General features: G+C 47.3%; 5 protein-coding genes across 7 annotated transcripts, besides 2 other annotated features; 1 reads left to right on the forward strand and 4 right to left on the reverse strand.

Annotated features, from left to right (window-relative positions):
- The first annotated feature begins 311 nt into the window (after positions 1-311).
- On the forward strand, positions 312-1,625 carry TSTA_067770 (DUF967 domain protein). Of its 2 annotated transcripts, XM_002340692.1 has the most exons (3): positions 312-344; positions 403-682; positions 736-1,625. In XM_002340692.1, the coding sequence occupies exons 2-3, from the start codon at positions 638-640 to the stop codon at positions 1,252-1,254; spliced, it is 564 nt and encodes a 187-aa protein (XP_002340733.1). In that variant the 5' UTR covers positions 312-344; positions 403-637; the 3' UTR covers positions 1,255-1,625. The 2 variants fall into 2 exon arrangements, with proteins under 2 accessions (XP_002340733.1, XP_002340734.1); XM_002340693.1 differs by having other exon boundaries at positions 312-682.
- TSTA_067780 (Hsp70 chaperone BiP/Kar2, putative) lies at positions 757-3,866 on the reverse strand. The gene is made up of 4 exons (XM_002340694.1): positions 3,524-3,866; positions 3,242-3,437; positions 1,691-3,179; positions 757-1,632 (listed from the first exon to the last, which is right to left on the reverse strand). Exons 1-4 carry the CDS (start codon positions 3,672-3,674, stop codon positions 1,441-1,443), a joined length of 2,028 nt encoding a protein of 675 aa, XP_002340735.1. The 5' UTR covers positions 3,675-3,866; the 3' UTR covers positions 757-1,440.
- Positions 3,473-3,496: a microsatellite.
- Positions 3,822-3,893: a sequence feature (GA-rich).
- A 432-nt stretch (positions 3,894-4,325) lies between these two features.
- TSTA_067790 (translation elongation factor EF-1 subunit, putative) lies at positions 4,326-7,308 on the reverse strand. Of its 2 annotated transcripts, none has more exons than XM_002340696.1 (5): positions 6,980-7,308; positions 6,841-6,906; positions 5,937-5,984; positions 5,698-5,880; positions 4,326-5,639 (listed from the first exon to the last, which is right to left on the reverse strand). In XM_002340696.1, exons 1-5 carry the CDS (start codon positions 7,206-7,208, stop codon positions 4,432-4,434), a joined length of 1,734 nt encoding a protein of 577 aa, XP_002340737.1. In that variant the 5' UTR covers positions 7,209-7,308; the 3' UTR covers positions 4,326-4,431. The 2 variants fall into 2 exon arrangements, with proteins under 2 accessions (XP_002340737.1, XP_002340736.1); XM_002340695.1 differs by having other exon boundaries at positions 5,937-6,641.
- Positions 7,309-7,562: 254 nt separating this feature from the next.
- TSTA_067800 (PAB-dependent poly(A)-specific ribonuclease subunit (Pan2), putative) lies at positions 7,563-11,410 on the reverse strand (the record flags this gene model as incomplete). Its single annotated transcript, XM_002340697.1, has 4 exons — positions 7,563-8,697; positions 8,750-9,865; positions 9,919-11,216; positions 11,282-11,410. The coding sequence occupies 4 exons, from the start codon at positions 11,408-11,410 to the stop codon at positions 7,734-7,736; spliced, it is 3,507 nt and encodes a 1,168-aa protein (XP_002340738.1). The 3' UTR covers positions 7,563-7,733.
- Positions 11,411-11,833: 423 nt separating this feature from the next.
- On the reverse strand, positions 11,834-14,351 carry TSTA_067810 (SH3 domain protein; the record flags this gene model as incomplete). The annotated part of the gene is made up of 9 exons (XM_002340698.1): positions 11,834-12,623; positions 12,676-12,897; positions 12,955-13,575; positions 13,625-13,745; positions 13,797-13,895; positions 13,959-14,034; positions 14,101-14,135; positions 14,188-14,237; positions 14,312-14,351. 9 exons carry the CDS (start codon positions 14,349-14,351, stop codon positions 12,064-12,066), a joined length of 1,824 nt encoding a protein of 607 aa, XP_002340739.1. The 3' UTR covers positions 11,834-12,063.
- Between the last annotated feature and the right edge of the window lie 270 nt (positions 14,352-14,621).

Raw genomic sequence — 14,621 nt, forward strand, 5'->3', positions numbered from 1 at the left:
CAGATGATCTCTATTTCTGTGGGACAAGTGGTTGAAGGCGGATAATCTCATTCTCGGAGAAATTGGACTCAACCCGGACAAATTCGTCTATTCTTCTCTGCTTTGTGGATCTCTCAGGGAGAAATTATTCCCTCATGACTTCATTGTCGAAGAACACGTGGTAATCGATAGATGGGTTTTTCATTTTGAAATGATCATGAATATGAGGACAGTGAACATCGGAAGGTATGCCGAGCGTAAATATACCTAGGTCGTCCACATACGTAGATAAACTTGCTAATTTCTCGCTATTCGATGTTCAATTTCGTCTTCAGTCTCTTCACTCCGGTACACACGAACTTGAGGTAACTTTTCTGAGGAAACATTTGATGATCCTAAACCCTAACACCCTCCCGTTCGTAGCCTAAGTCCTCAGGCACCAATCCTATACAGGATCTCGGGTTGAGCTGCCCCGAATCTTAGGTTTACGTAGTTTGTTAGGTAATCTCCCCGCAATTTCAAGAACCAGCAGTTTCTACAACAATCGACCTCTTGATTCCGCCTTGTGTATTCTCTAAGTTTATTTATTCATCACGAACATTATTGCTCTCTTACTACCTAGACAGCACTTATAACCTCAATTGAATCGTGGAGCACAATGGCCTCGTCATCAGGACAACCTCTCGGAGAACCCTCCACTGACGTAAGTCACTTCAACTTCCGCCCATGGACCTCAACTAACAGAAAACGGACTAGTTCAATGCCCTAACCACCCTCGAATGTTCATACACATTTCCCACATTCAACGCCTCAGTCGCCTTCGACCTCGGTATCGCCCTACGCAACCGCATCCTCTCCCTACCCAGCACCCAGCGCAAACCAGCCGTAATATCAATCTCAACCTCAAACGGGAACCATATCCTCTTCCAATCCGTGACTGAAAGCGGCACAACACCTGATAATGAGGAATGGGTGCGTAGGAAACGGAATACTGTCTTGAGATTTGGTTCGAGTACCTGGGCGTTTAGACAGAAGTTTTTGGCTTCGAGTACTCCGGGGCAAAACGTTGAGGCACTGTTTGCGCAAGGGAGGGGGTTGAAGAGTTCTGTGCCTGGAGGTGTGCCGGATGATTATGCTATTCACGGTGGTGGTTTTCCGATTCGAGTGGCTAATGTAGATCAGGTTGTTGGTGTTGTGGTTGTCAGCGGACTGAAGCAGGAACATGATCATCAGGTCATTGTTGAGGTTATCAAGCAGTTTCTGGGTAAGAATTAGGTAGTACGTGAACAAAAGCATAGAATGGATATATGATTTCGTATAGAATCTTTCAAGGTATCACTCTGATTGCCGTCTAAAAACAATCAACCGTTAAAATACAAGGGTGAATCATATGCACAACTTGACAAAAACAAAAAACTCAAAACTCCCAATTTGCCGTTATTTTCTTGAAACAAACAAAGCCTATAGCTCGTCGTGGCCTACAGGCTCATCATCCTCGTAGCTAGCACCACCAGCACCAGCGCCATAAAGCTTGCTGGTAATGGGGTAGGCCACACTGGACAATTTCTCGCGTTGCTCCTCAAAATCTTCCATGGTGGCACTGGCACCGTTCTCATCGAGCCAGTCGGTGGCTTCCTTGACGGCCTCAAGAATCTGTTTACACATTAGTATTAATACTACATAGCAAAACTAAATAGTCAGGGAAACTTACGGTATCCTTGTCTTCCTCATCAAGTTTGCCACCAAGGCCTTCTTCATCGTTGACTTGGTTCTTCAAGCTGAATGCGTAGTTCTCAAGAGCGTTACGGGCTTCAATCTTGCCACGTGCTGCCTTGTCTTCCTCAGCGAATTGCTCAGCCTCAGCAACCATACGGTCAATCTCCTCCTGGGTAAGACGACCCTTGTCGTTGGTGATGGTGATCGACTCAGCCTTGCCAGTTCCCTTGTCAGCAGCGCTGACCTTGAGAATACCGTTAGCGTCGAGGTCGAAAGAGACCTCAATTTGAGGAACACCACGAGGAGCGGGAGGAATTCCAGTAAGCTCGAATTTGCCAAGAAGGTTGTTGTCCTTGGTCATAGAACGTTCTCCCTCAAAAACCTGGATCAAGACGGTAGGTTGGTTGTCGGCGGCGGTAGAGAAAATCTGAGACTTGCGGGTGGGGATAACGGTGTTACGTGGGATCAACTTGGTCATAACACCACCAGTGGTTTCAATACCCAAGGTAAGAGGGTTGACATCCATGAGAACAACGTCGCCAGTTCCTTCTTCACCGGAGAGGACGCCACCCTGGACGGCGGCACCGAAAGCGACAGCCTCATCAGGGTTGATACCCTTGCTGGCCTTCTTACCGTTGAAGAACTCCTCGAGGAGGGCCTGGACCTTGGGAATACGGGTAGAACCACCAACCAAGACAATGTCGCTAATGTCGGCCTTCTTGACCTTGGCATCCTTGAGAACCTGCTCAACAGGCTTAAGGGTGCGTTTGAACAAATCCATGTTCAGTTCTTCGAACTTGGCACGGGTGAGAGTCTCAGAGAAGTCCTTGCCCTCGTGGAAGGCTTCAATTTCGATACGGGTGGACATTTGAGAAGACAAAGTACGCTTAGCCTTCTCGACCTCGCGCTTCAATTTACCCATGGTCTTCAAGTCCTTGGTGATATCAACATCGTTCTTTTTGTTGTAAAGCTTGACGAAGTGGTCCATGACACGGTGGTCAAAGTCCTCACCACCCAGGTGAGTATCACCAGCGGTAGCCAAGACCTCGAAGACACCGTTGTCGATAGAGAGGAGTGAAACATCGAAAGTACCACCACCGAGATCGTAGACAATGATCTGACGCTCATCACCAGTCTTGTCCAGACCGTAGGCGATAGCGGCGGCGGTGGGTTCATTAACCACACGCAGGACGTTCAAGCCAGCAATAGTACCGGCGTCCTTGGTGGCCTGACGTTGGGCGTCATTGAAGTAGGCAGGAACAGTAACGACAGCGTGGGTGACAGACTTTCCAAGGTAACCTTCAGCGATCTCACGCATCTTGCTCAAGACCATAGCGGAAACTTCCTCGGGAGTGAAAGTCTTGGAGGTCTTATTGACATCGACCTTAACAACTGGTTTGCCGCCTTGGTTGGCGACCTTGAAAGGGAAATTCTTGATGTCCTTCTGAACGTCCTTGTCATCATACTTGCGACCGATCAAACGCCTAGATAAATAACATTAGTGACTGAACTTTAGCCTTAAAAGCAGAACGCGACGTGTACTCACTTAATGTCGAAGATGGTCCGCTCAGGGTTCGATGCGTATTGATTCTTAGCGGCGTCACCAATCAAACGTTCTTCATCGGTAAATGCCACGTATGAGGGAGTGATACGGTTTCCTTGGTCGTTGACGAGAATCTCGACCTTGCCATTTTGCATGACACCGACACAGGAGTATGTAGTTCCCAAATCGATACCGATGACTGATAGAATTCAATAGTTAGTATAAAGTCCTTTTTAAAAAAAAATAAAATAAAATAAAGAATGTTTTGAAATATAAGTGACTTACCAGTGCCATAGTTTTCTGTGACATTTTGCTCTTCTGACGCATGGGCAGTTCCCAAAAGTGCAAGAGGAGCAATAAAAACTAACAAAAGGTAAAGGATAGTAGTCCAAGCAAAAGGCTTGGACTGACCGTCCAGCCGGGTTCCTCGAGCCATCGTGTGTATTGAGTGACCTGATGTGATGTTGCTCGAGTGATTGTTCAGACTGAGCTCTGATAATTATTAGCTCGCCTCCACACAGGGAAGTGTGACAATTCAATGCTTCTTGTCAAGCACGACAGAAAGTAAGTAAAGTGAAACCCCAGAAAAAAAGAAAAGAGAGTGAGATAGAACGAGGTCAAGAGGGATGTAGGAAGAAAGAGAGAAGAAAGAAAGCGGAGGAAGGGAGCTTCGAGGCCAGGTTTAAAGAAGGAAGTCGATATGGGCCATGCTGGCCTTTTTGCCCTGCCCATTTTAAGGTTACTTCTCGCCGCCTGATTGGTCGCCGCCCCTGGGACCACGAGCTGCTTACTCAGCGCGACAGGCCAATCAGAAACCGCCAAAGAGGCTGTTTTGGATGGCTTCGAAATCGGTGGAATTTCTGCGGAGGCAAAACTCCTCGTTCGACTGGGATGGCTAGGTGTCCTTTCATATGTACAGACATGATGTTGCCAAGTGCATGCATATGTTGACGATGAATTCATTTATCCGGTGGCTACGTGGCAAGGAAATCTCTGATGCACTGTAAACTACTCAAATGTCGGAATCAGGATGGCGATAGATGACTCAAATCGCATCCAACTTAGACTATTCTAGGTCTAGGTCTTCGTAGTGACTCATAAAATTGAACGAGGCCGGGTAATGGTATCTGGTTTTTGGATGGGTGATCATGGTTGCACACTGAGAACCTTGATAATGAAACGATGTAGCTTTCCTACTCTATAAGTCCAGCCGCTATAGTACTACCCCCAGCACGTAGCACAACCCTCGAAGGGGCCTCAAGAGGCACCGGCTGATCCATTTCCACAACTATCCTTGCAACCGAGCCGGGCGGAATGATCTTGGGCCGTTTCTTGATCACTGCGCCAGAGCTCTTATCCAGTGTGCCGGTTAGACGACTGATACGGCCTGATACATGTAGTCGACCTCGATGGATGTCTACTTGCATTGGCATCAAGTGATCGAAAGCTAGGACTTTGGTCGTAAAACTCTGAATATTCTGGATCGGTGAGTTGGTGCTGCAGACTATATCACCAGACCGTAGATGAGCAGCGTCGATATTCGCAAGATGCAAAGTGACATTCTGGCCTGCCACAGCCCAGTCGGCGGGCTCTCCATCCCTCTCTAGTCCCCTAATCAAGGCCGACTCCCCACTAGGCATAACGAGGATACTGTCGCCGACCTGTAAAGAGCCCGCATCGATTCGCCCGGATATTGAGAGTGGGTTCTGAACGCCGCCACGAAATACATCGCCAATAGTCATACGCAATGGTTTGTCCAGAGCATGCGAGAAAGGCTCTGACGTCTCGAGTGCCTCGATAAGGAGAAGACCAGTATACCATGCAGCGTTCGCATCTTTGCTGCGCGTAGTGATATTGTCTCCATGATAGCCCGAGCAAGGAATGAAGGATAAGTTCTTGGCTTGAAACCCGGCTGTTGTCAAGAAGGATGAGATCTGTTGCTCAATCTCCTCAAACCGGTCCTTTGACCATGATACAATATCCATCTTATTGACAGCAACCACAACCTTCTGCACGCCCATGCTTCGCACTAGTAGAGCATGTTCCTTCGTCTGACCTTTCAACCCCGACTCAAAATTCCCTGTCCCGGCGTCAATAACAAGGACCGCAAAGTCTGCTTGACTGGCCCCAGCAATCATATTGGGTATAAAATCTCGGTGTCCCGGCGCATCCACAATTGTAAATCGAGTACTATCAGTTTCGAATTTGTTTGTGGCAATGTCTATAGTCACTCCTCTAGCACGTTCCTCTGAGCCCTGATCCAGAACCCAAGCAAAAGCAAACGAGCCTTTACCGATTTTGTCGGCCTCTCGCTGATATTTTTCCATGGTCCTCTGGTCAATAGCTTTTAAATCAGCCAGCAACCGTCCCATCAGCGTACTCTTTCCAGCATCAACGTGCCCTACCAAAAGTGGGATTAGCAAGAATGAAAACACGATCATACTTGTAGCCAATCATACCAATAACGACAAAATTCGCCGCCTTTTTCTGCTTCGACTTTTGATACTCTGCCAAAACATCAAGATTTTTACTCTTCACTTTAACCGGTTCCACAGTCAACGTTTTCATGCCACTCGACAAATCATCCTGCATCTTATTATCGTGTCCTGAAGCTTTGGCGACAGTCTGTTTTGCCTTGAGGCCTGGTCACCATGTGTCAATGTGTGATTGTTTCATCTCGATCCTCGAATTGGCAAACCTTTAGATGCACTTTGTGCATTGAAAACGATGTCATCGGGGCTAGGTCCTGCAAAATCGAAGGCTTCAGTTACATCTTGTTGATAGATACGCATAATATCAAAGCTGCTGCCGAGTAAATGACCAGGCTCAGGCGTTGTAGAGTGAGTTCCATTTCCAACAATGGTTGCTGCAAATGTTGAAGGGCTTGCGCGTAAGTCAGAGGCTTCCTCAAGCTGCTGCTTTTCCGCTGTTTGGTCGGCTCTCTCCTTGTCGATAGATGATTTAGTCGCAGACTTGTCTTCGGGCTCCGATATGGTTGGTGGATTTTTCAGTGCAGTACGGCGCCCTCTAGAGATTGCAGCTAACCCTCCCGCTTTCACAACTGATTTGGAGCTACCCAGCGCGAGTCGCTCTGATAATGATCGCGGAGCAGCCTTTGCTTCATCAGAGGGAGTAGATGCTTGCCCTTCCGCCGTGACAGGCTTCTCGCTCGTCCTTTTCTTCCGTGCTGCCGCAAGAGCAGCTAGTTTAGACATCTTGCCCTCTTGCGACGCACCACCGAGGAGACCCAACAGTGGATATAATGGTTCCACAAGTATATCTGCTCTTCGATGTTGCGGAACATTCAACCAGGGTGTATCACGGAAAAAGTCCGCCGCTGAAAAGGGAACTGCACATGGATGATGGAAGGGAGACTGCGTGTTGTCCGCAGGATATGATGACACTGGGATGACCTGTTAGAAACTGAGAGGCAAACACTTACCGAGTATTGTCAGTGTACGGAAATTAAAGCAAATGCAAAAAGCACACTCACATTTTTGTGGACTGAAGACGTCTTATTTTCCTCCACAGCTGAGCCTGGCCATCCTCTTCTAAAGGAAATATGCAGGAGAATCAGAGAAAGAGAAACGAACATATCTTACCCGTTGCTTTTGATTTGGTTGTCGTAGGTGCAGCTTCCTTTTTCTTAATCTCTTTTACCTTCTTGCCTATACAGTCACAATCCCAGAATCAGCCAATCCGACAGGAAACCTAGATATACAACAACAGCCCCCAAAATACCTCGAAGATAATTGACCGATTTCACAACATCATTATAATAATGCCATAAAGCTTCCTGGACCTCTTCTCGTGTAGCAGTGATCGGCGGCTGGCCAGTTCGCAGCTCACTCAGAACTTCGTTGGTGTAAGCTTCGAGCTGTTCTTGCTCTGCGGGGTCCACTTCGTCGTATTCTTCATCTTCGTAATCATCTTCGTCGTATTCGAGCGATTTGATGCGGTGGCGGGACATGTTTGCTTGAAGATCTGTCTAAGCGGGGTGTAGGAGGGGAAGAGGATTGAGGGTTTCCAACACGATGTGTGAATTATCTCGACCTAAAGTATATATTCCTTTGCTCCCAAAACAGACACAGTCAGATAGATAATAAACAAACAATCCTCGAAGCTGACTTGTCTTGCGGAAAAGACCTTATTGAAAAAGTATGGAGGGGCTGTGTTTTGGCCAGCACAGTGGAGCTACCCGACCCTTGGACATACGTCACGTTCTCCGAAGACTGCAAGGTGGTAAGAAAAAGGGGTCGATACATATACTACTGGCATGGTTCAAAGCAACTTGTATTTCATATTGTGCTACCTATATATCTAGAATGTTTCAGATATAAGGATGTCAATGTAGTGAAACTAGTTAGAGTTTCATTATTTCCAGATAAAGAAGTGGGCAATCGTCCCCAACCAAGACGGGGTCTGACAATCAAGTCTTGGTTGAACAGAGGACAAACTTCGTTCACTTTGCCTCTGTTTCTAGCTCACCGACAAATCATCGCAGCGGACTTCCACCAAAGAAATCCGGCTGTCCAGGCGCCCCAAAAGTCCCATTACTCGGTGTCAAAGCATTCGCTCGTCTGAATACCTGTCGCGGTGTAGACGGCGTGCTTGTCCCTGCTGTTGCAGAAGCTGCATTACTTGCGACATCAGGCGTGTTCCTACCACTTCCATTTGTGGCATTGCTATTGCTAATTGCTGTTCCCGGTCGTGTCAAAGCAGCCGCAGCAGAAGGTGCCGCCGAGTTCCCATTTCGAGGAGGGGGCTTGAATCCCAGTTTGAAACCTTGTGCGAATATCTCTTCTAGTATTTGGTTGACGATACCCGCATCCTCGTATTCCTGGAACTTCTTCCATAATCGGAGAGCCATGCGGGCGTCTTCTATCGAATCGTGACCTTCAGTAACATCAGAGTTCTCTTCTTGAATGTATTCCTTAAAGACTGCCCATGCAAGGTACCGCAAACTCAGACGGCGGTTTTTAGCAGGATGGAAGAATAGATATTGCGTGTCCACAGTCTGCGCTTTGGGGACTTGGATGTTTATCTTTCTAAAATCCGACGCCAAGCCATGACCAACAAAAACACATCCCAAATTCAGGAGTAGCCATAACTTTTTGTAAGCCACTTTTAGAGGAACCAAATTATGTTGACTTGTTCTCGGATCGAGATCTCCTGGTTTTATACCGGAATATTGTGTCACGTAGTCAACGATTGTCTCTTTGATGGTGATATAGTCGTCGATGAACGGGACACCTTCATGTAAACCAGATCCTCTCAAAACCGAGACTCGAGCGAGGCCGCTTTTACTTGGTCTGATCATTTCTTGTGAACCATCGGCTTTGACGTCAATTTCTGCCTTCTCCAGATCAACGAATTCCGTGTCGAGAGCAACCGGTGTGCCAGGCTGAGGTCTTTCTTCGGGTTTGAGTATTTGACACGACTCAACAGGTGGACCGCCACTAGAGTTATGTCAGCACAAAATTAAAGGATTACAGTAAGGGGGTAACATACTTCATAGACCATTCATGGAACAACAATGTCGTGTCAAGCTTGTCCTTCCATGAATCATCGAGTTTATGTTTTGCACTCTTAACCTGATACGCCACAACACTAGGCACTTTCCAAGGATCCGTAAATTTTAATGCCTCATCCCGGCTCACTTCAGTGACGAGAAAATCATTGAAGAGATGCCATCTACTCTTCTCTTCAGGCTGACGGGCAGATATGCTCACATTGATAAATGAGACGAGATGTGGTTTTTGATGTTCGGTGATATTGATCTCAGCAACAAGTCCAACAAGTTCGTATACAACCAACCCTGGAGTTCTGTTTTGGACTCGGCTTCGAAGCGTATCGCCTTCAAAGCAATGTAGCTGACCGTTGTCAACGATAAGGCCTAGTTCTTCAGGAAGCCAACCTGGGCTGGCCCATAGCTGGCGAAAGTATGGCGTGGTATGGCCTGTATTCAGCATCAAGACTGGTGGCATGCGATGCACTGTTTTGCGAATGGCCACTTGCTGATATCTTCTGCAGTGATTACACCAACCTCTATTTTGAGTTTCTCGCTCAATACTGGACTTTAGAATTGAAGAGAATTTGACGGGTGGAGTTCGTCGCACTTGCTTTGCGTCCGTGACAGGATAGATCAACTCATTGGCAAAGACGTTTCCAGGTCGTACAATCTCGTTCCGGCAGAACATACATCGAACAGATTCAGATGCCACTGTAGTCAAGTTGCGGTCAAGTTCCTCGGATTCAGGAGCAACAGCTCGATATTCATTTGAGAATTGATTCAAGATGAATCGATTGACCGATTGTATAGCGCCAGATAAAGCCTTATTCGTCAGGTTTTCCTCCAACAGTCCTAATTTTGAAGCCTCTCGAGAATTACTGAAAGCTTTGAGGAGATTTGTGGCCTGGCAATTCTGCCCATTCGCTTTGTCCAGCATATCGAAGAGGTATCCCATTTCGCACAGTAGACAATCTTCGAATAAACAACTACTTGCAGCGTGATGTAGTGCTAAGTTTCGCACCAAGGGGATGAATTTATATAGTTGAAGGAGAGAATTGGTAAAGGAGTTCGCAATATGGGTTTCCAGTCCCGAAAATGAGGTTTTATTGTAGAACCTGATCCATGTATTAATTTGGTACAACAAGAAATCACAGCCGGTAAGACATACCTGAAATCAAAATCATCAACACCAAACTTGCTATATTTGATTTCGACATTGCTGTATTTCAGCAAAGGGTCCTCTTCCACATCGGCACCAATCTTCGCGCTAGCCAATGCATTGGAGACGTCACCAACGATCCCATCATTTTTGCTTCGTGGCGATTCACGAGCCTTCTCACTCAAGAACTTAGGTGCTACTAGAGCAGGTTCTGCGGATACCACTTGGCGTGTGTTCTCGATCTGATAGCGTCTTCCTTTCTTCGGGTTCGCAGCGTAGTGCCCGATCTCAGCTGGTCGTAGATAAGGTATGATAGTAGGGTCGACTGGTGCAGGTGGGCTTCCAATGTCGAATACAAGATGACTGGGCCAAGCCGAAAATAGGCGCTCATTATAGTAAGGCATCCCGACTATATTCAATGGTGTCTCTGGGGACCAGTCAACTATGGGCGGCCGTGGTGGCACATCCGCGAACTCTGTTTCTTTACTCATTTCGTTGAAATGAATCTTGCTAGGAGATCCCCACAAATGGATGGAGCATTCTGCATCGTTGATTGCGAGGGCTTCACCCGACTGCGAGATTTCCAAGCCTAACATGAAGTTGACATTGGCTTGGCGAAGGTTGATGGTGTTGGGGTTCATCAAATCAACAACCTGTAGTTGACCAGACTGAGACGCAACAAAACTAGTTGTATGTAATCGAGGGTGCATGCGTACATACGCTGCACCCGCATGGAACGGTATTGGGGGTAATGGAGCCAATGTCTTGAGGTCGTATACATTGGCCAAGGGATCAACAATCGGAGCTCCCAAATGTCGTACTGAGAAGCCGCAGGTCACAAGGAAATCATTCCGAGCATCCATATCATTAATAGCAGCACCGTGTGCTTTCCAAGTCTTTACAACTTTAAAATCCGCCAAACTGAGTGCATTCACTGAGCCCGTGTCTGTTGCGCAACAAAGGTACCGACTTCTTTTCATTATAGTGTAGTTGACATCTGTCGGTATAGTGTCAACAATGACACCTTTATCAATATCTACCGTGAACATCGTTTTTTGACAACCAGCGACAATGATGCGGTTTGTTTGTGCAGTGAGGCTCATGCAGCGAAGGTCAGTCATATCAGGGTGCGTGACATGCCATTGGGTCAGGCCTCGACGTGTGACCATATGAACACTTCTTGATGAGAGAGATATAACACCTTTTTCATGAAAGAGGAATTGTCGCACGGCGCCTTCTGACACTGGATGCGCTCGTACTGAGGTGTATCGCTGAAGCTCAGGGCCATAGAAAGAAGTGATTCGTCCCTTCATGAGCGCTAAATCAGTAATCAAATTCTAATCAGCCATTGAGAAGGCATATAAATTCTTACATATTCATTGCCGACCCATAACAGCTCCTGCAGGTCATCAAAGGCGATAGCTGTCGCGATAGTTGGGAGAACATGCGGGCTCGGAGGCGGCACCGCAATTCGCGATACCTCATCCCAATCGGCCTCCATTATGATCTATCCTGTCCCCCTTGCTGGCCCATATGCTTCTCAAAGCTGGTATGTTTGCTGTTATTACAATTCGAATTGTATCCTGGCTTCAATCGCAGTTGTCTCGAGCCCACATGGCACAATGAAAGCAGCCAGGCGTCATCGTCCAGAACGGACGCGCGGGAAAGAACGCGGGGTCGAATTCAGTAAGATGCTGAACGAGAAGGCATGGCCGTCGGATTTCGCTTTGAATTCGTGTTAAAATCAGATAGAGCTGGTGGATAGCTTTGTCTCCGAGATACTGGCCTGAATGTCAGAAGAGACCGAGAGAAGATGAAACCACGCAGTTCATTTGAACTCGAGGTATCAAGCTTGGCAAGGCAACTGGATAGGTACCTATTTGCTGCCTCAGGCATCATTTTACAGAACAACAAAAGGCGGTGAGGCAGTTCTGCCATTTACACATGGCATTCTACATTTCTTTAACAAGTAATTAGTGATATACAGGTGGTTTGTAAATAGTCGTACAGAACGTATATGGTTCATTCGAGTAACATGAAACTATCAATCATAAATAAATGCTGGTTGCAGCCGTGAGCGAGGAGAAACACGCCTAGTATATCCATAGCAGAAGTATACAAGTCGCAGCAACAAATATACTTGGTGTCACAGAATTAGCGATAGAACGACGCAGGATTCATGGCGGGATCCGCGCCAGGTGGGTATCCCTGTCCCTGTCCCTGTCCCTGTTGCTGATAACTGTTATAAGGCTGTCCGGCATTCAGACTCGGGTATGGGGTTGCTTGTTGCGGCTGGGGACTACCCGTCGGAATCGGGGGTGGTTGTTGAGTTGTGGATGATGTAGGATATGGAGGTTGTGATGGATATTGTTGGTTGGTCATGGGTGGTCGTTGGTCGTCGGGGGAAGTCTGGTAGTCATTACTTTGTGAGGGGGGCTGAGGAGGTGCAGATCCAGGATGATATGGATAGCGTTGTTCTACGGGCGAATCGTAGACTGAAGTTCCTAACTCCTGAGGATGTTCATATGTTGATTGGGGGCGGTGGTGCAGGGACTGATAGGGTTCGGAAGGGGGTTGTTGTGCTGGTTGCTGAAATGGCTGGCCGCCTGTAGGAGTGCGGTTTCGTGGATCTGGCGATTGAGGTGTTTGCGGGTAGGGGCGTGAAGGATCCGCCGCATAAAATCCAGGGCCAGTGGGTTGAGGGGTATGAGAGTCTTTAAAAGTCAGTCATTGGTGACCATAGTTCTGATTTTTAAGCTCACTTACCTTGTGGACGAGTATTATAATATTGTTGATGATCAACCGGAGCAGCCCCTGGATGAACAGGAAGATAACCCTGCGGCGCAGCTCCTGTTGGGGGGTATCCATAAGGCTGCTGAGGTGGTCTACCGTACTGAGGCTGTGCAGGATGAGACATTGAAGCTTCTAAAAGAGCCTCGTAATCCCGCCGAGCTTTGATGAACTTTTCATTGAGCTGAGTGAATTCATCTATTATATAGTTAGTACTAGCTTGAGCAAAGATGGCATGAGGCAGCTGAGGAATACCTTTCTTTTGGGAATATTTGCCAATGAGTTCAATAAGCTTAGGCCGGATAGCAAGAGTAGAGTGATAAAGCGTCGTAATCTCTTCGTTGTCACGAACATTCAGCTCCGAGCTACTCGTGCTAAGAAGAGTCAATAGCTTTTCGACGTTCTTGATCTGGCCAAACACCTCTGCCTCCATTTGTGCTTCGCGCTGCAAGTCATCCGGCGTAGGATCGGGAAGCTTTTCGACATAATTCAACGGGAAAATTCCAGTCTGTCCTCGCAACGAACCCTTCCACCAGTCCTTGTAGACCGATTCCAGTACTGCAATGATATCGCCCTTGCGGAACTGAAGTTCACCTGGCTCTGATGGCTGAAAATCGAACAATGCTCTGACTCGCGAAACCGTGGCCGCTGTGGTTCCGGATGGAATGCCCTGCGACACTGTGCTTGAAGATTCCGGCTGGTTAGAAGCTGCTGCGGCTGCGGGGGCTGCGCTTGACGAGGCTACAGTAACATCTGCTGATCCTTTATCCTTGATGGAGAGTGCCAACGCCATCTGGAGCTCTTCCTCTTCCTTTTGTCGGTCGATATTGGTGATTTGGCGCTTAGTCGGTTTCGATGGTGGTTGGAGATTTGGATCTGGCAACGTTAACCCCGGTCAAAGAAATGGTGGCCCAAATAAACTCACTACTAGTCTTCAGTTTCATATAAGCTTGGTCCATAATGCCAAAGTCTGGGTTGCTCGAGAACATCTCCGTCCATTCCTCCATGCGCTCCAGGATCTTCGACTTGACCTGCTGGTGTGTATTCTAGTCCAGTCAATGGGTAGATCTGTACCATAAGAATAGGAATAAACTTACTCTGTCATTGGCGAGTCGCAACAACGCCTCGGTGAAACTCCGAGATGCCAACTCGCGATGAATCTTCAGACCGCAGTTCTGCGCAAGGGCGTTCGCTAGCTAAACACAAGTTTAGAAACCGGTCACGTTATAACTTAGACGAAAAGGTTAGAGTAGACCAACCTCAAGCGTATAAAGCTGCACATTAGCGTTTCGGTGCGCGAGCCTCTTGATCAGCGCTGCAACGGCATCCTTGGCACTAAACAAGACACAGTCAGTTGAAATCTTCCAACGACACCAGATGGCAACAAAGGGAAATAATTACCCCGACTCTTCATTATTGACCTTATCGCAAACGTCCTATAATCCAGTCAGACCTGAAATTTCTCCTCTACCAAGCTTCGAGACGCACAAGTATGAATTCCCAGTTCTCGGAGGTTAGATTTTCGTCGGTCGCTTTGGCTATAGGGGAAAGAGGTATCAGTGCAAATGCGTGAAAGACGAGTGTTCTAATCTCTTGGACAAAGAAAACATACCGACAGCGTCGTCAAAAGCATTCTGCTGGGCGCGAAACATGATGTCGAATTACCCTCCCAGCTCGCAAACAATCCGACTGACGTAGTTGCGAACGGCCCGCTCAAGACACTCAGCTTGTTGTTTGTTCGTTGGACTGGGTGATTATGCGTATACTAAGCAAATATTCTGTATATTAATTCCTCAGGGAAGATGCCAATAAGAAAGACTCGGAATAGAAGATGTAGAGAAATTGTGCAAGTAAGCAGTTGGAAATACTGCAACCTAATCGTGACCAGAATAATATGGTGCGTGCGGGCGGGCATCGACGGA

This window comes from Talaromyces stipitatus, genomic scaffold, assembly GCF_000003125.1.
Source record: "Talaromyces stipitatus ATCC 10500 scf_1105507295523 genomic scaffold, whole genome shotgun sequence".
Lineage (NCBI taxonomy): Eukaryota > Fungi > Ascomycota > Eurotiomycetes > Eurotiales > Trichocomaceae > Talaromyces > Talaromyces stipitatus.